The sequence below is a fragment of the Macrobrachium rosenbergii genome, chromosome 9, assembly GCF_040412425.1.
Source record: "Macrobrachium rosenbergii isolate ZJJX-2024 chromosome 9, ASM4041242v1, whole genome shotgun sequence".
Lineage (NCBI taxonomy): Eukaryota > Metazoa > Arthropoda > Malacostraca > Decapoda > Palaemonidae > Macrobrachium > Macrobrachium rosenbergii.
Window position 1 is genome coordinate 36,899,658 of NC_089749.1, and position 19,551 is coordinate 36,919,208.

General features: G+C 35.3%; 1 protein-coding gene across 2 annotated transcripts in view; it reads right to left on the reverse strand.

Annotated features, from left to right (window-relative positions):
- Nucleotides 1-351: 351 nt before the first annotated feature.
- The window catches only part of LOC136842108 (spermine oxidase-like), a 41,017-nt gene continuing 21,817 nt past the window's right edge, over nucleotides 352-19,551 (reverse strand). For both annotated transcript variants that reach the window (XM_067109486.1, XM_067109485.1), the window contains exons 3-12: nucleotides 19,239-19,396; nucleotides 18,125-18,241; nucleotides 16,494-16,635; nucleotides 14,482-14,554; nucleotides 9,085-9,219; nucleotides 8,468-8,683; nucleotides 7,738-7,854; nucleotides 6,661-6,848; nucleotides 5,735-5,861; nucleotides 352-949 (exon numbers count right to left, since the gene is read on the reverse strand). In XM_067109486.1, coding sequence (XP_066965587.1) covers nucleotides 830-949; nucleotides 5,735-5,861; nucleotides 6,661-6,848; nucleotides 7,738-7,854; nucleotides 8,468-8,683; nucleotides 9,085-9,219; nucleotides 14,482-14,554; nucleotides 16,494-16,635; nucleotides 18,125-18,241; nucleotides 19,239-19,396 — 1,393 coding nt within the window. In that variant the 3' untranslated portion in view covers nucleotides 352-829. The remainder of the gene's footprint in view (nucleotides 950-5,734; nucleotides 5,862-6,660; nucleotides 6,849-7,737; nucleotides 7,855-8,467; nucleotides 8,684-9,084; nucleotides 9,220-14,481; nucleotides 14,555-16,493; nucleotides 16,636-18,124; nucleotides 18,242-19,238; nucleotides 19,397-19,551) is intronic.

A 19,551-nucleotide genomic window follows, 5' to 3' on the forward strand; every position in this document is an offset into this window, starting at 1 on the left:
TCAAGAAGTTTCCTTTTCTCCTGATTCATTTTGTCAAGAGATGGGTCATAGGCTAAGGAAAAGTTTATTAGATTTTCAGATGGATCTGGATTTAGAGGCATAACCAGTATTTCCTATTTGTTTGTTTGTAAGCTCGTCCTCAATACGTCTCTAGAGGTGAGATCGATCTGGACCCAAGTGTGGATCCAGGTTCCCGTCAAAATTCTTTTTCTTATTAGTGTGGAGAGATTGTTTTGGATTTCTTTCGACAAGATTGAAAAAAGTAAACAGGATTCAACAAATTTAGCGAGATCAGAGCCACCAAAGGAAGCAAAGGTGTTTCACAAAAAAGGAAAATAAAATGGAATGAAGCACACTGCAGGGGACTTTATTAATTTTCTCAATTTCATTGCTTGCGAAAAACAAGACACTACAAAGATCAGATCGGTCTATGAATAGCACCTTAGTTGTCGAAAGATATTAGGTTCCGCCGTTGATAGCAATACGCACGTTTAAAAATGAAGGGTTATATTAATGCTAAAAATGACATAATGGAGGATGGTAATTAACTGCCAAAATCTGAACTCAAACGGAAAGAATAATGAAAAAAGAAATAAACATTTTTAACAGTTCTTGGTATCAGAGCTTGTAGTTTTAAACTTCCATGTCTCTGAGCATATTGAATCCTAATTTATCAATAATTGAATGAAGTAGAAAATGTTGAGAAAATAAAAAAGAGAAAGATAAATGAACCAAAGTAATGTATCCACATCAGTTCTCAGCGACCATGCTTCAGTAGGTTGGTTGGTAAGTGGCCTGACGTCCGGTGTTGAGTTTTGATATGACCAGATCAGGGTCTGCTACTGTTATCTGTTATTATTGCTTTCGCCGCACTCCTGCCACTCAGCATAGCTCCGTCGACGGTGCCATAGCGGTCGGTGCTTGTGTGTTCTCCTGCCCAAAAGATCACCTGGAAAATTGAAGCATTTTTCATTTATTATTATTATTATTATTATTATTATTATTATTATTATTATTGAAAATATACCGACTTTCATGCTGAATAAGTTTAAAAGATCATTCATCACTCCTTTGGCCCAGGAGACGAAAACTCGACATAAGTTCTGGGATGGAGGTGATATGTCAGCTCGAGGGTGAGTCAGTACAACAGTATAATAGGCTACTACAGCAAAGGCCGCTGAATCGGCACAGTAAGAACAAAGCTTACTCACGTCCAGGGTAATCCCTTCAGAGCCAGAATGTCTCATTTGCGGGCATATTGGACGAAAAATTGGCCATCAACAAATTTACGGTCACGAAAGAGCTTTTTTGACCGTATGCTACCCAAACAGTTACCTCGGTAAGTGGTCATACAGTCAGTCGTGTGATGTCTTTTACTTTTGAACGACCTGATGCTGCCTTAAGGTATTTCTCGTGATTTATGTAAGCGCTGTTAATTACCTCGTGGTGTCGGCACACTATCGCTTGCATTATTAGAATGTCGTAAAATTTTATATGAAAGTGAATTACCCAAATTTACATCCGCATTATTTGATTGATAAGGTTTATCTGTTATTTTATATTGTTGGTAGGTACAAAATCGAGGAATATTTCACTATGTCAAAAATACAGGTTACTCCTAAGAATCGTGTGCCAGGGAGAACTCAGTAACAAGCAGAGTGAGCAATTCTGAAAATTATTCCCGACTGGTAGAATACGAGTAAGTCTTCCCAGTCTTCATTACAATTTCTACCTACCCCAAACACTCACTCTCTCTCTCTCTCTCTCTCTCTCTCTCTCTCTCTCTCTCTCTCTGTCTGTCTGTCTGTCTGTCTGTCTCTCTCATTTTTTCTTTGCATTCTTCATGGTTTGTCACAAGCCACCCTCTCTCTCTCTCTCTCTCTCTCTCTCTCTCTCTCTCTGTTGCAGTCATTATTATTTGTCACAGAGCAGCATCTAACAACGGCATCGAAACTCTAGATACTTTTGGTGATTTGTTATTATTACTGCTGCTCTCTCTCTCTCTCTCTCTCTCTCTCTCTCTCTCTCTCTCTCTCTCAATTTATTTCTTGCTCTGAGCTTTAGTTTCCAAAACTTGCCTCGTCCGACAGAAGAAATCACGGGACTCCAACCCAGGAAGCCGCCCAGAAAACTCGAATGCTTTTAAAGTAAGATAAAAATAATTCCTACCTTTCCTTTTTTTCTTTTCACAAATAAGACTTTCCCTGCATAATGAACCTTTCAAAGCCAGTTTACTTATCAGTTCCTGGGCTTCAGAGGCTGTTCCCATAAAAACTCGGCCCAGGTAACCTGTTGATTTTTTAATCCATATCAGCTCCAGGGTTTCACTTTCGTTTGGCTCCTAACTGCTATGGGGTGCACCGAAGTTTGTAATTTATTGTTGTCAATCTTTTAGCTGTAGGAGTTAGTCTGCAAAGAAAGCTCCCATAGTTTTGGAGGCCATATGTGAAAAAAAGGAACAAGAAGGAAAAGCGAAAAACAATAAAAAAAACGCAGAGGTGCATAAAGAGCGACATGAAGCGGGAAAACTTGCAAACTTATGAGCTTGGGTATTCATTAACAGTACAGTCGGAGCCGTGCTTCCAGTGATGACCCGATTGCTGTAAGCAGAACTTTGCTCTCTAGAAATAATGAACCCAATTTTTTCCTTTCTCGTTGCACGTGCACGAGAAACGGCTTTTCGTATGGAGTTAGGTTTCGTTTTAATGTCATGGAAATGTGAATGTGATTGGCATGAAAACATGTTTCTAGCAATTAGCTATAATCATACCTGGAGTCCATTGCAGCCCTTATAGTGATGTATTAAGACTTGACTGCCTCTAAAAATAGGTGAATGACAGAATGCCTTAACATCCAAGGACTTTTTTTTTTAATCCCAAAGCTAAGGGCGCAGATATGTTAATAAAGGACTCCACTTTTATATCTAGGGTCATTTCACCCATGATAGAATCAATTGTTTGACATCTTATTTGTACTTTTAACTGCTGTGCTATGCAACGGAATTTTATAGAATTTATTTGTTCTAGTACCACAACTTTAATATATATATATATATATATATATATATATATATATATATATATATATATATATATATATTATTATAACTTGACTTATTTGTATTTGTTTTCGTATGAGATGCGATGGCATCAATGATGGCTTTAGGTTTGATTGGGGAGTGTAATGTTATTGTATTTTCCTCGTTTTCTAAAAAGATTAAAGTTCTGATTTTTGATCCTTTAAAAGTTTACTTTGCTACTTAGTCTCTCCAACCAGTGTGTCTCCTGGAATTGTATTGACAAGTTGTCGATTATACTAACTAATATTACGAAAGGATGTAAAGTGAAAAAGTTATATTAAAGTATGGGTAAAGTATTGATTCTCTTGTATTTTTCTTTTATGTACGTGTTAGCATTAACGAAGTGTTTACTCTGTATTAAGGAGTGTGGGTCATTGTCGTATTTACTCGTTATTAAGAATTTATTGTCTTATGTATTTCTTTGGGGAAGAGTGTTAATACTTAGTATTGCATAAGTATCCATGATTTCACTACTATATATATTTATTTGATTTTTCGTAATACTAAATTAAATATTAAATAATATTTTATTAATTTGATCAGTGTTTGAATAATTGCATTTAATCTAAATATTTACGTTTCCCTTAACTAATAATTTAACGAGATTAGAAGCAGAGCGTAATAATAATATATATATATATATATATATATATTATATATATATATTATATATAAATATACATATGTACTAAAATTATTATATATATATATATATATATATATATATATATATATATATATATATATATATATATATATATATATATATATATATATATATATTATAATGATACAGCCTTGTAACATGTATATTTTTGCAAATTTAATATGTTTTCTGTTCTTGTTGGTATATTTTCTCTTATATTGTCGTGTGTTGTGTATAGTAATACTGTTTGTTGAAATGCCAAGTGTCAGATCTTAAAAGGGTTAGTTTGACTGTGTGATTTTAGAGATAAGACACATTTTGCTGTTAGAGTCATTTTTACACAGCTGGTAGGCTATTGTGTATTCAGGTGTTAGCCAAGGGTTCCCCAGTCATGAAAGGAAGTCCCCAACCCATTTAGCTGTCATCACAAGAGAGATGAGGTGACAGGTCTGGATAATATTTGTTGACTGAGGCGAGAGAGTAAAACCCTCTTTTTGCGAAGGTTTGTTTCCCAATTCACTTAAACTGTCATTAAGAGGTATGGGATGAGAGGTTTAGATAACACTGGTTGGCCCAAAAGCCTGTTGTTTGAAAAGTGTGCAGGTAGGAAATCCCTGTCTTTAAAAGAAAAGTGTGCTGATAGGCTAAAGAGCCCTCTTTAACCCAGAGTGTGTCACATTACCAAAATCTCTCAGGGCAACATAGATTTCTTTTAAAGTAGAGTCTGGGAGGTTTTCATTGATGTAAGAGACCCTGTAGGAGTTAGTTGGTTGGTCTCTCTCTCTCTCTTATTCCTCTCTTCCTTCAAAACAGAGTAAAATTTATAACATAAATTTTTGTGGTCACTAGTAATAATATTCCCTTTTTGAGATCTGATCATAGGAAAAGTGTATTAGAAGTGTTACAGGCACCTCATAGAAAGTGTGTTTTTTGTGAATTTTACAAAGGTTTTCCCACGCTTGTGTAAGGTAAAGTGGATATTTACCTATTATTACCATGGGAGATTTTGCCTTAGTGAAATTATTGTTGATAAATCTTTTGTGCATTTTTTTGTGTTCTTGTGTTTGCAATTTCTTAGTTTTGTCCAATTTTTGTGTTGGTGATTTAACATTTATTTGCTTAGCATTTTATATATTTTGATACTTTAACATTGCATACTTGTTTTGATTTTCATTTGTTAAGATTTCCTTTTCAAATCCTGAGTAATTCTTAATAGTGTAAATTTTGCTTAGTTAATGTAATTTCTTGATAAATTAAAGTTTTGTGAATTAATTTTGTTTAAGAACTAATTAATTCTTGTATTGTTTTCAGACTGTGAATTCTAATGATAAATTTTAAAGTTAAAGATAAATTTTTGTATTTAAGGTTCTTAAACACAGTGTTTCATTTGTTGACCACCAGTGAGTAGGATTAATTGTGTGTGAATAAGGCAAAGTGATAAACATGTTTTGTTCCCTTTAGTTTTGCTGAAGCGAATTAAGACCAGGGAAACAATTATGGCTGTTTGACGGAGTGATGCCCTTTTTCTCTAGTATATTTTTTGTGTAATTCCTAATACCTAATACATACCTTGATAAACTTAGTTTGATTTTTCAAGTGATAAGTAAGTTTTAAGGGATCACTGTTACCTTTAGAGTGCTCAGTCATAATTTTATTGTTATGAGAGCTCAGGTATCTGGCTGAAGTGAGGTAAATTTTTGGATTTTGTGACAATATGTGTATATATATACATATATATACATATATATACATATATGTGTGTGTGTGTGTACATCCAATATACCGAAGCCGTAACTGTCATCTTCCACAAACTGGATGTTAGTTTCTGAATATATATATCATTTGAAATGTCAGGTATCCTTGAGGGAAAGAATGTTAGATTTCCTTCTTGTACACCTTTTGAACAGCTATCAGACGTTTTGTCACGTGATGGAAATGAAGGAAGCGGAAGATCGAAAGACTGAATTCACCTTCACGGTTGTCGCCTACCGTTCATGTCACGAAATTACCTTCCCAAACTTGTTGGTGATTGGCACTTGGAACGGCGCTCTGGATTTCAGGCCCAGTCGATCCCCTTCCACTGTGACGAAAGAGTTGTAGGATCCCCGCATCCATATATTTTTAGACCATTTGGATCTGCAAATATGAAAAAAGATAGATAAAGGGAATGACTGAAGGGGTAGACATAGAGAGGTAATATGGGCGGAATCCTTAACCAATTTGATTTTATATTTTGTTCTCTTTCCCATGAAGAAAATCTCAGGAAATCTGTACGACACCATAACTGAATTCAGTTATTGCTTCAGTACTGGCAAAGCTTCATTGAGTATCATGTTGATAGTTTGATAAAGAAATCTTTTATTACAAATTAGTTTTTTGGAACCTTCGTAAATTATTTTATTTTTTAGTTCCCTTGTCTATTTTCCATCTAAAGTTTCTTTTAATGTACGTCAAACGTTTTTCTCAGATTAAAGCAAGAAATTCAAGAGATTATTAGAAATGTCTGTTCAAAGATAAATTAGCAAGAAGTGGTGATTTAAAAAAAAATGTCATTCTGTTCTAAAACATTAAGTCGTCACGTCCTGCAGATGACAACGTCGTCCAAAGTGTCGAGAGAAAATGATTTCAGACACGTTACTCCTCTTTCTCTTTCTTGAAGCAGGAAACGTGAAATGTGTTTGAAGCTGATCATCGTTACAAAAAAGGTCATAAACCTGGTAGGTAAACTGCCAAGTTGCTACGGAGTTGATTGCTCATGTGTGATGAAAGTGGAGAATAGAGGCCATGAAAGGGAACATGATCCTGTTCCTTGTGCAAGCAATACAGTAAGTAGTCAAACGAATGAGTATATACAGTACATATGGAAACAGAAACTGAGAGATATCATAAAAATTGAGAGAAGGCACTTTGCAGTAATGTTAGAGCAATAGCTGACCTCCTGAAGAATGAAGGCGGTGGGAAGGTCTTCTTCGTAACTGCTTTCAGGAAACGCACGAGGTGATCCTTCACTTCGTCATCTGAGAGGGACTCCATGTGCAGGGCATAGCCTCCCGTGAGAAAACTCTGGAGTATAGGAGTTTGTTGGTGGATGCTCAGGTACTCCATAATGCCATAAAGCCAAGACTGGAAGAGTGAGTGAGCATGTTTTTATATTTTCTTGGTGAGTAAAATAGTTTGGATTTGTATTTTATATGCCAATGCATTGACCAAAGTGAACAAATTAGTGAATAATTTGGGATTCTGTTATTCCTAATGTGTGTTGATAAGACAAACAAATCTTAATCTTCCCCTGAAGGGAATAAAACTGTGCTTTGGCTCTCTTGGGCATCAGCTGAGAACCACTTTTTCAGGATGACTAAGTGGTGTAGGCTAATCACACCCACAAAGTATGTGATCACTAGTATGATATCATAAGTGACGCACTCTTCCGCTTAGCTGCGCTGAAGCTTCTATCGCCAAGCTATTCAGTTTGTTGTTGTTGCATTAAGCCAGCACTATGCTAAAACAGGCTCTGGCTACTCGAAAGAAATTTAGTTAGGAGGGAATGAGGCACAATTATAGGAAACTGAAATCAAGTCATGTGAGCTTGAATCCCTTTTAAACGTTATGGTGTTCACCAGCTGAAAATTTATAGCAGCGAATCCCGGTATAGTTATAGCTTTAAGAAGGAAAAGAAGCAATTGCAGAAAGAGAAAAGAAGAAAGAAGGTTGCAACTGTCTCAAGTTGAAAAAGAAAGTGAAAACTAGAATTATAATGTTCCAGCAATGTATATGTTCCAGCCTATGTATATAAAGCTGAATTTAATGACACCATCGGCAATTCCTAACCTATTTTTGTGTAACTTGAGATTCCAGTCATAAAAATAACACAATTGGAGAAATTCAGCAGACTCAATAAGAGCATTAGTTTTTCTACCAAACCTTCACAAAACGATAATTACGAAATATTTCGAAGCAATTAGCCACTCTCTCTTTTCGTGGTATTATTCATTTCAGAGATTTTCCACTTTACCTCATTCGCGGGCAGCGTCTTTGCAGTGAAAATAACATTCAAATCCAGAGGGCCAGACCCCCACCACGGGCTGTCCCATCCAATCTGAACTTTATCTGCAATGCCCAGTTCGATTTTCTGTAAGAGAGCAAATGCTTTCAATGTTACTGGTGTACATTTTTAAAAATACAGCTGATGCTTTGAATCAGTGTCGACAGTGAGTTCACAGAAGTTCACGGGGTCTCACATAAAGGCAGAGAGAGCTCTCACACCAAAAAGACAATAAGTTGATGAGGATCTCAGGTCAAACTACTAATAGAAAATGGAACCTCACGCAAAATGCAATTAGCTGACAGAGCTCAACTGAGTTCTCAGCTGAAATATAAGATATCAAAATTAATGCGAGCTCTAGTATGTTACTTGACTAAGGTACAATAAATTTATTTGACTCCTCAAATGAAATAAGGAATGTTTAAAGAGCTCTAGAAATGTACTCGTTAGTCGAGTTTTCACATTAAAATGTAAAAGCTGATTGTTTACTATGAAATAGTATTATTAAGACACACAACAAAGTATATTCATCTGTGATTCTCAGAGATCAAGCTACGGGAAATTCATGGAGTTCTTACATAAAGGCAATAACAGTTTACAGGAATTTCACAAAATCCAACGTTCCCATGGGGTCCTCACGCTGATATAAAAGTTAAAAAGGTTCTCAGAATTGAATATGATAATTGCCAGATGTTCTCACATTAAAATTGTCGCTGTAGGATGTCGGAAGGGCTGGCGAGAAAAGCTTGGTGTGTCTTTCCTTCAGGTGCCCAATAGACGCTGTGACAAGGACATAATCTGCAGTGTAAGCTTCCTGTGAAGACGTCACAACCACAGCCTTACGACTAGAGCTTGATTTCCAGAAGATCTTGCAGACTGGCGAGGACATTTTGATATTTGAGCTAGGAATGCTTTTCTGTAATGAGATTCATGGGTCAGATTCCTGTGACGTTAAAGGAACAAGAATTTATCGATGGTGAACTTCAAATTTTAATTTTGTACCAATTGTTGCTCTGAAGCGACTCAGTAGTATCAGTGCATCGAATTTTACAACTCGTTATATGCTCCCTCATCATCTGCTCTTTCAACTCCACCCGACTGGTCGCCTACTTTCTATTGATATAGTCTCCTCACTTCCTGTTTATCAAATTCACTTCTCATCACCTTGACAGTCACATCATCACCCACAACACCATGAGTGTCAAATTTTTAACTTAGTAGTGCCCTAATAGAGCCATGGTGGCATATCTTCATTATTGTACTAATTTTTTCACACATTTGTAAGTGTTCATTACATTAAAAGATTTTGTAACTCACCTTAGTATAATTGATGAGGGTGTCATATCCATTAGCCCACTGATTCCACTCATCCAGACCCCAGTCAGTGAAGTGGTCAGCATCTCGTCCGGACTGATTTCTCCAGTCGTAGGTTCCTGTATCCTTGACCACCCACTGGAAAACAAACATAATTATATCACATATAATCGTCAATGACCATAAAGTTTTTAATGCCAAGTATATTGTTGAACCAATCAGTTAACCTTAGACAGAACTGCACTTCAGATTACAGTACTGCCTGTCACCACATCGATGACGAGTTCCTGTTTTTTTTTATTTAAGGTAACCATTCATGAACTCTGTGTGCACCTTTTTGTTATAAATAGTGAAAAAAAATGTTATGCAGATCATTAGTGTTTCAAGATCATGTAACGTAGCCGGATGTAATTTCAAATCGCAGAATGATAAAGTGCAAAGAAAAGGAAGCCGAATGAGTAAATGATTTCATCGAGATGGGAGACCTTTGGAAAAGTATACACGAAATATTGTGTTGATTTTATCCAAGGCAGACAATCACAGGCGACTGACGTGTCAACTTTAATCATGCTCTCTTTTGCTGGTTTGACGTGGAGCAGCGATATCTACTTCCTGTCAATGAATGATAAAAGAGAAGTCAACAAAGAGAGACAAGAGGAAGACGACGGGAGTTCTTTCTGGAAAATGTGTAAATAAAAAGAAATTTAGTATCACAGACCGTTGTGATAAGACCCAGTGATCGGGACAACTACAGTAATGCGCTACTATATAAATTTATTTATAAATATACAAAAGTCATCATAAAAGAGTTAGTGAGTTTTGATTTTCATGGTTTTAGCATTGCTGGTTGATTCGTAGTAGAAGTATTTTTATGACTAAAAACTTGATTGTTTAATCCCTAAAAAACTATTCAAGGATTTGATTCTATACAAGTATTTATTGCAATATAAATAAATGGTTGCACTGTTCAAAGTGCTGGTTAGGATAAGATTAAATGAGGCTGTGGGCCTATACCATGCTTAAGCTCCCTGTACCATTGCTAAAGCTTTTCTGACTTGCATTGCACCCTTTGTCAAGGAAGTATTCCTTTGTTGACTTATCATCAGTGATTTGTTTTTATTCCTTCTTTCACAATGGGCGTCATTTTCAGTTTAAGCTCTTATTGCAGGTTAATGGCCTTTTGCCTTGGTTTGTGTGAGTCTTTCCTGCCAAAGGGGCCAAATGTTTACGTCGAGACAAGGATTGGGTGCGTTGATAATTCCCTCAGCAAACTCCAAATCTTACTGATCATTAATACAATAGATTAATCTTTAAAATGCTTAATAGGCCTGAGTAATCATAAAAAGGAAGAAAGTGGCCATGCACGATTTGGGAATTGTCAAGAATAGATAAGGTTGTATCTCAAGGTAAACTTTAAAAGACGAGAGAGAGAGAGAGAGAGAGAGAGAGAGAGAGAGAGAGAGAGAGAGAGAGAGAGAGAGAGAGAGTACAAAACACTTTTTTATTCCTCTCATCCCTTAAGCACTCTTTTAGTGTGAAAAGTTATTCTTTAAATAGATCGTCATGTTAAGGACCCAGGGGTAGATGCTTCATAGGCCGGTTCATGTTCCCACTGTATGCAATAACTGTTCCTACTTTATTCTCTCCCTCTCCCTCTCCTTTCTACGCACTTTCCATGTCCTCTCGCAGATTATATGCTTCTTATCTCTCATTATAAGTTTGAAAATGAAAGCTTCTAGTGTAATTTCCCGCTAGGAAATGAGATGCCTTTGAACCAGGTGGTTGGAACACCTGTGATAAAACTAGATGCCTCGTGACCTCTTTATTCCTTTATCATATACCAGCATGATGACGCACAGCGGAAAATGTGGCACTAAACTCTACAGGTGACCTACACATTCGTGTATAGAGATGTGTACGTAGCGCGCGCGCGCACTCAAACACACACAAACAAAGTCTTGTGTATTGCTTAGACTGCGTGTCTATATAATATATATCTACAGCTAGCAAAGGTAAATGTACAGGTTTCAAATAGATGGATATGAATATGTAGATATACAAGTATTTGATGTTCACGGATCTTGATTTTCGCATTTCCTTGAAGTTTCGCGTCGGTTTCAAGAAATAAGTGTAACGGAGGAAGTATTAAGTTGCTTTGTATATCCAGGCAAACGCCGCTATTAATGTCAGTTAAATTTTCACATAGTGATACTTCTGAATGATATTGTAACCTTTCTACTCAGGCTGTCTTGCCAAAGCGTTGCTTATCGCAGCATCACACGTGAACACCTACTGTATGGCATCCTCACAAGTGTTTCTTCATCTGGCATTCTGAGCTTTACTTTTGGCGCCTTTTCTCCTCCCTTTTCTTGTATCTGTGACATTTTTTTAATGATGTGCCGATAATAATAATAATAATAATAATAATAATAATAATAATAATAATAATAATAATAATAATAATGATTAATCCATGTAGCAAGGTTTGTGTTAAGAAAGTCAAAAATTCTAGACCAAGAGAGAGTGAAAGAGATAAACAGTGATTCGAGTAGCGCGCTAAATTTCATTATTTTAATTCGAAATTGTAATCCTAACCTTTGATTCTTAAGAAATTCCTACTTGCTGTATTAGTTTAAATCAATTTGTGTCTATCGGTATATTGTATACATTCGTATATACATATATGTGTGTGTTTGTGTATATATATACGTACATATATATATATATATATATATATATATATATATATATATATATATATATATATATATATAATTACAGTCAGGTGGTCAAAGTCACTGTACTTGTTTCTGAGCCAGCGCATGGCTAGAATCCTGGCCGACACAGAAGCACTTACGGATTATAATTCCTCTTCGGCTTAAGTTATTCCAAACGTACAGAGAATTCAGTATCAAACGATACTGTTTTAATATTTGGGAATATATATGCGTACACGCGCAGGTTGTATGAGCGTATTATATATGTATATATATATATATATATATATATATATATATATATATATATATATATATATATATATATATATATATATATATATATATATATATATATATATATATATATATATATATATATATATATATATATATATATATATATATATATATATATATATATATATATATATATATATATATATATATATATATATAAATCAAAGTTGAAGGCGGTTGTTAAAAAAACCGACGAATGGCAGCGAGTTTGGGAAGGACAATTCCGTTTTTACCTTTCAATGTACTTTATTTAGCTGATGTCTCAGGACCATCTGTCCCATTATCAAAGCTACAAATTAAAGAATAAGTATTAAAAATAGACTCAGGCTAAAAAAAATTTTTTTTTACATAATATAAAATAATAAAGGTATAAAAGGAAATATGATAAAAAAGAACAAAGTTTACCGAGTAGTACTGAAGGTAAAAACTGAATGACACTCAAGTCCCTTTTGGCTCCGACGGAAACTCACGAGAGGTGCTGCGTTGTTGACGTGATATGGGGAACTAGCTGTTTAATGAAAATTGATTCCATTACTGACAGCTGATAGTCATTCGGATCTTTGCCTATTATTTTAAAATCTTTCTAGTTGATTTTATATTTACATTTTTTTGGCGTGATCTCTTATGCATGAGAAGACGGGGTTTGATAATTTTACACCCGTTCAATAACCAACGCCACGATGAGAGTCTAATCTCACCTTCAATAACCTACGAGTGGAGCCACGTACTTCCCAGGTCACACCTGGGGCAATTAAACAAATAAATGACTGCAAAGGTCATCAAAGGGTGAAGACTTTCTTTATATTTAAACAAGGACCTAATCGTCATTGGGTTACTAGGTATTAATGTTAGTTCAACAGCAGGTAAATATTTGTTCATTGTCGTAAATTAGTGGGACACCTGCGTAAAAAGATAGTTTAGTACTGTTGGTATTTCAAATTTTGGGTGAAAAATATTATTTAAAATTTAATAAAGATGTTTGTAAAAAAGCTTAGATGGAAAGCAGTTATTAATAAAATACTGAAGGCCCTGTAGAAGAGGGTAGATAGGGAGTTTAACTTAAAATTAAAGAAACAATGACTATACAAATTTGAACCCTGGCCAGTAAAAGTTTTTAGGAACAAACTTTTACTGATAAAGGGACAGATGGTCCTGAAACGTCAGCTAAATAAAGTATATCGAGAGGAAAAAAGCAATTGTCCTTCTCCCCAAACTTTAATATATATATATATAATATATATATATATATTATATATATATATATATCATACACACACACACACACACACACACATATATATATATATATATATATATATATATATTATATATATATATATATATATATATATATATATCTTGCTGTCACATACGTGACAATTTCATGATTTTACAGACTGCATCAATTACGGCTCTAATTTTCTGGCGAAGTAATATTGACTGTTTTTTTTTTTTATTAATTATAAAAGGACATTGACATTGTTATTTCTTCTATTGTGTGTTATTTTTTGTTCGTACTTTGAACCTCACTCATTCTGAATACAGAAATGAGATCTTTTGATTATGAACGTATTGGAACCATGACATGGAAAGGAGAGTTACAGTGAGTCATTTTACCTCTTTAGTGCCTCGTAGAGCAACCACCCTGGCCGTAAAAATACATATGAATAAAAGACTCAGCTCTGAAGTCCAGCCAAACAAGTGCTGGGCTGTGGAGCAAACTCGGTCCATTATTTCAGATATTAAGAACATTCCAGGACCTACTAAGACATTCCAACGGAAAAGTAGCCGTTTTTCCTTGTACTAGACTCTTGGGTGGGTTTTCTGATTGATTTATAATAAAGAAATATACCATAGTTTGTCTTCACAGTCTCAGCAATTCTAAACATTATATATATATTGTATTATCATTATTACTGAAGGGATTATCATTTTGTTTTCATCATCGTTATAAGCAGAGTTTCTCTTTATTTTCTTGAATTCTTGGCACTAAGATATTTTGAGACCACCGAAATCGATATCCTTTAATAAAAAGTTTAAACTTGACCGTAGGCTTTCTTTGCCGTAATTACTTTAAGATGTGTACTGTAAAACCTTTGCATTTCGACATAATTTGGATAATATTTCCATTGAGAAACCTTAAAATTTGAAAGAAAATTAATCCAAGAAAGCATTGTGCTTATGCAATATATGGAAATGGAGATGAGGGACAGCAGACTCTCAATACCTGCTACTATGTTTCCTTTCTGGTGCTCTATACCAAATGACAACAGACTCGTCAGTGTCAGTGACGATTCATTCTCTGACACTGATTGTTATAGTTGAAGTCAAGCTCTCTTTATTTCTTATTTTGCGTTGGCTGTGGGTAAGGACCTAAGCTTACCATGTGCAAGTAATGAAGCCAGGCGTCTTTCTCCGATGACACAGCTCCGAAATTCTGGTAAACATTCGGAAATCTGTTAAAAGGAAAGATGTTTGATAATTACGAAGGGATGAAAATGTTAATTCTTACTGATACAAAGTATTTCATTATGAAAACGGAAATAAAGGGGAATGATTACATCCTGAAAGGAATGACCGATCATTCCAGACAGTTTGTCTGACACAGATCCGAATTAGTTGCTCTTTGTCAAAACGAAATAGTGAACTCTGGTGACGAAAAAATGGAATCGTGTTTTCGAAAAGAATTAGCCACTGGAAGGAGACTCTGAAATTAACTCTGAAGGAATGCATATGTAATACAATAACGGGTATTATTAATCATACAGGCACAAAGATGATGGAATGAAATCAAAATTGATTTGACTCGAGAGTTTATGACAGGTCTAAATAGGAAACTTAGGGCGAGGATTTGTAAGTCTTCGTTAATTTTTTCCATCTCAACAATGCGCTTGTGGTATTGTTGCTGGGCATCGATTGTCACTGGTCATCTAGGTCATCCAGTATATTACTTTCTACGATGACCTTGATCTACTGTAGTTCTCTAAATCACACCATACTGTATTCTCTCTTGTACCAGGCTCGGTCAGTCCCAGATCTTGTTAGCCAGGTTGAGAATCAACAACTTTTCAGTTTTTCTTTAGTCTTGTTAATGAATTCTTGCGAAGTAAAGAAGGTTCTCAAAGAATTCCTTGATTACTTTTATTCTGGAATGGCTGCATTCTTGACAAAGTAGTTTGTTAAGCAGCAGAGGCTATATTGCTGGTTTTTCAAGTGTCAGTCTAGCAAAAATTCAGAATGGTGAAATGTTTCGACAATCTTCTGTACTGTTGCTCTAATGTTTACACAATTTCTAGTACTTGTCCTGCCTTTGAGTAAGACGATTATTCTAGAATGAGGCCAACAGGTCACTGATCAGCGCATGAGTATAATGAATTTAGCTTGTTGTATTTTCATAATTTTCAATATCATTTTACACCTCTTAAGCTCTGTCACCAACCCATGTTTATACATCCTTTTATATCTCCTAAATATGTAAATAGCCTGTTTGCACTCATGGGCAAATAAGACCTATGTCTGTCTAATCAGATTCATGTACTGGGGCATATTTAGTGTAAAATTTGAACAGGAATGAAAAGAGTAAACCTAACTAGTTTTTGACAAGTTTTGTTTCTAAACTTAAAGGCCACCTTTTACTTCCAGTTATATTGTCACAGTTTTTCCAGTGCAATTTGATTGCACAAAGAGTCCAAACTGTTTTACTCTGAAGTAGCCGTTTCTATTTAGCATTCTGATAAAGTTCTCCCGGCAGCTCTTGATGGATGTCGTTTTTCGGCGATAAAGAATTGTCCATACAGTATCTTGTTCTTCAGCCCTCTGAGCGCCTCAGAAATTTCTCGATACTGAAAGCCTTATTATGTACTCTTGCTGCAGGGATCTACTCTGTTCAGTTGGTGTAAAGCACGTCAAATTTTCCCTCTCTCTTTTCTCTTCAGTGGATTTCATCTCGCGACAAGTTTCAAAATATCGATTTTCATTACATATCAACACTGCAGAATTTCAAAAGTGTGCCTCATTCCCTTATTTATCACTGAAGAGCTTTTATCCCGCTCAAGTAGACATACTGTAAAACGACTGTCGTTTGCTGCCCTAAACCAGCATACAAGTTTCTAGATTAATGTCAGTCTTTCATAATTTAAAGTCCAGTTCATTTTCAGAGCTTAAGACAGCCACTGGGGTAAGTGGGTCCTGAGGGTGTGTAACTTCCATCATCCTCTGCTCGGAGGCTTTAGAGCAAATATGAGAAGTATAAATTTCAAGATGGGTTGACAGGTCGAAAATAATTCCTTAAATATGCAATACAAGAAAATTATGTTGCGTGAAAGAATAAATGGAAATTGAGACCTGTTTAATAGCAAAACTGATAAAATTATGCTTTAGATAGGTATGTCTTACTGGTCAATGTAGCATTCTCCATATCCTTTATCGTGGTAGTTGGCCAGTATTGAGTTTACCTCACATTTTTCCATTACTCTTGCTGCTGCGAGGTACCCAAACTCATCTCCCACCTGGCCGTCTTGAGTTCTTACGCGCCAGTCTGTGGAATTATAAAGAAACGAACTATATTGATGATCAAAAAGCGTAAAAGTGTGAGTGGAGATGGTAAACTTGAGCAGTTCATACTTTATTTGATGTTCCTATAATGCACAAATAAATATGACTTTCTTTTTCGAGAGAGCAACACTAACTAGCAAACTTCTTTTAGTCGCATCGACGCCTCTCAATATCCAGTGATTATCAAGAAAAAAAAAAAAAAATAAAGGTGAGTAATAAAATTTCCCTACTAATACACATTTTTAAGGTCTAAACTGATCTTCTGAATCTCGTGTTGCGAAGGAATATCCCAAAGGATACACAAACAGAGATGGGGAAGCCAAGGTTTTAGAAAAAAATATATAAATACCTCTTAAGTATTCGTGATTTAGATACAGATATGGCCCTAAAGATCAATTTTTTATGGAAACTATACTATAAATTGTAAGTGACAAGCAAAGAGGGACGTGTCTATTAGACAAATGAGGATTAAGAGGAGAACCTCAAAATAAAAACTGAATATGAATATGACAATTTGTAAGATATTTTATGAATAAATAATGTGAATATTCGTAAAGTCATATGCCTATCACATGGATGCACGGGTATAATGGTATCATTATGCAGAAATACTAACGTGTGGAATTGCTAATGGCCTTCCGGGAGTGAACTCTACTTCATAATAGATGCATCTCCTTAGGAGTCATTTTAAAGTTGCGCCGTTTGACTGGCACAAACTGAATGGATTATCCGAGTGTGTTTGTGCGTCGCGAGAAAATTGAATGATAATTGTATTCATCAAATTACCTCTGCCAGTGAAGTCGGAAAGAGGTTATACATTCTACAGTGTCTTTTCTTGGTCTGTTTGTCTGCCAGAATTTGTTCATTAAGTTCAGTTTTGTGCAAGGGAGGTTATGGCCCATGGAAGAGGCTGTCCAGATTTCGTTTCCTTTGTGTGACGGTATTTTCTGGTAATGGCAATAAACGTAAGAAAATATTGCAATAGTTTCATTTCTCTAGTCATTATTATTATTATTATTATTATTATTATTATTATTATTATTGCTATTATTATTATTTATTATTATTATTATTTTATTATTATTATTATTATTATTCATGCCGAAACGTCCTAAAAGCCATTACTTTGGAAAGGAAGCATTGCAGTGCAGAAGCTCAAATGAGAAAGAAAAGGAGAAATTAAGAGCAAAAAACAAAAGAAGTTAAACACAAATTTATTCAAAGGGTGAGAATTATCAACAGGTAAATAAGCAAAAATCATGAAGAAGTTTGTAGAGGAAATTCGACACCTAAGCAGGATACGAAGGGAATTAAAAAGGAGACCGTGATAAAGAAGTCTGTCGGGGAGAACACCAAATTGAATGACTAAAGTTGGCCAGGAAACTGAATAAAATAAACCTGAGACTCAAACAACCATACACATACACACACACATACACTTTCGAACACAAATAAAATCCTGTGTTTATTACCGTAGGCTTCGTCAGGTAGAGGCTGTGTCAGACCGCCGAGGCTTTCAGCTAATCCATAAAGCGGATTCATGTAGCCTCCATGAATCCATTCTGCTCCGTCTTCCACCAGAATTGACCCTGTCAAGGTGTAGCAATGGGTCAGTGAAACTTCTTTCTACATGTTTATGTCCCAGCCTCTTTGTCTGCTTGTCTTTGTTGATAAATTGGCATCAAAAGCTCCATCAAGAAAGGTAATTATCAAAGGCATATGTAGCTCACATAAAGAAACGGTTCCCGTTGCCTTCCGAAAATTCTAAAACGATAATCAACAAATTTTCGTCTATTAATTTCGCCACCAAATCAACGTGGATGAGAGATAAAGTTTATATAATTGACCCTCTTACATTGTCTAAGTATGTGCTGACGCGGAAACAGGGGTTTGAATTCTCTCCTGATTGTTGAGTGAAAACAGTGACGGACTGGCCAGTTGCCAGCTCGCCCAATGGCAAGTGGACCCCTTACACACAAGACCATGGAAAATTTCAGTAAATTCCTTTCTAAATGTAAGAGTTTATATATATATATATATATATATATATATATATATATATATATATATATATATATATATATATATATATATATACATATATATATATATATATATATATATATATATATATATATATATATATATATATATATATATATATATATATATATATATATACATACATACATACATATATATATATGTTTGTGTGTGCGTTTATGTATATTGTGGCTGAGGGTTGGTGTGGGTCCCACTTTTGTTAACTGGCAACCACAATTTTTAGACCAAGTCGGCCGCTGAGGGGAAAGAAACTTGTAAGGAAGTCAGGTGCGTCATGATCTAGCAAAGTTGCAGCACAAACATAAACAAATATTATATATTTTTTTTTTTTTGTCATTCAGTACTAAAAACATTGTAGGAATTATTTTCAGTGACTGATGTAAATGAAGAACGATGCTTTGTAAAGATGGTCTTTCTCTCTGAAACCTTGCAGAAAACAGTGCCCTGTATCGGAGTCTAGAAGGTCAGAAGTCAATGATTCAATGTTTACTCTCAGAAAACAATGTCGCCATGACTCCTCACCCTGCCTGTAGGTTTTCACTCGTCCTCCAAGGTAATCCTGGGCCTCGAGCAGGACGATGTTTTTGATTCCTCCTGCAATGAGGGTCTTCATGGCTTCGAGTCCAGCGATGCCGCCTCCGACGACGACCACCTTGTAGCTACCGACAGCTTTTCCATTCCTGAAACGATAACAATAAGCGCTTTCTTGTCTAACTGTCTACGACTTCGAGTTAACTTCACCTTGCCAGGAAGGTTCCGATTGTTTAAAAAATCATAGGAAGCACGCCGTCTTTTGTGTAATACTGCGAATTTTGATAAGATCCGTTTCCGATCA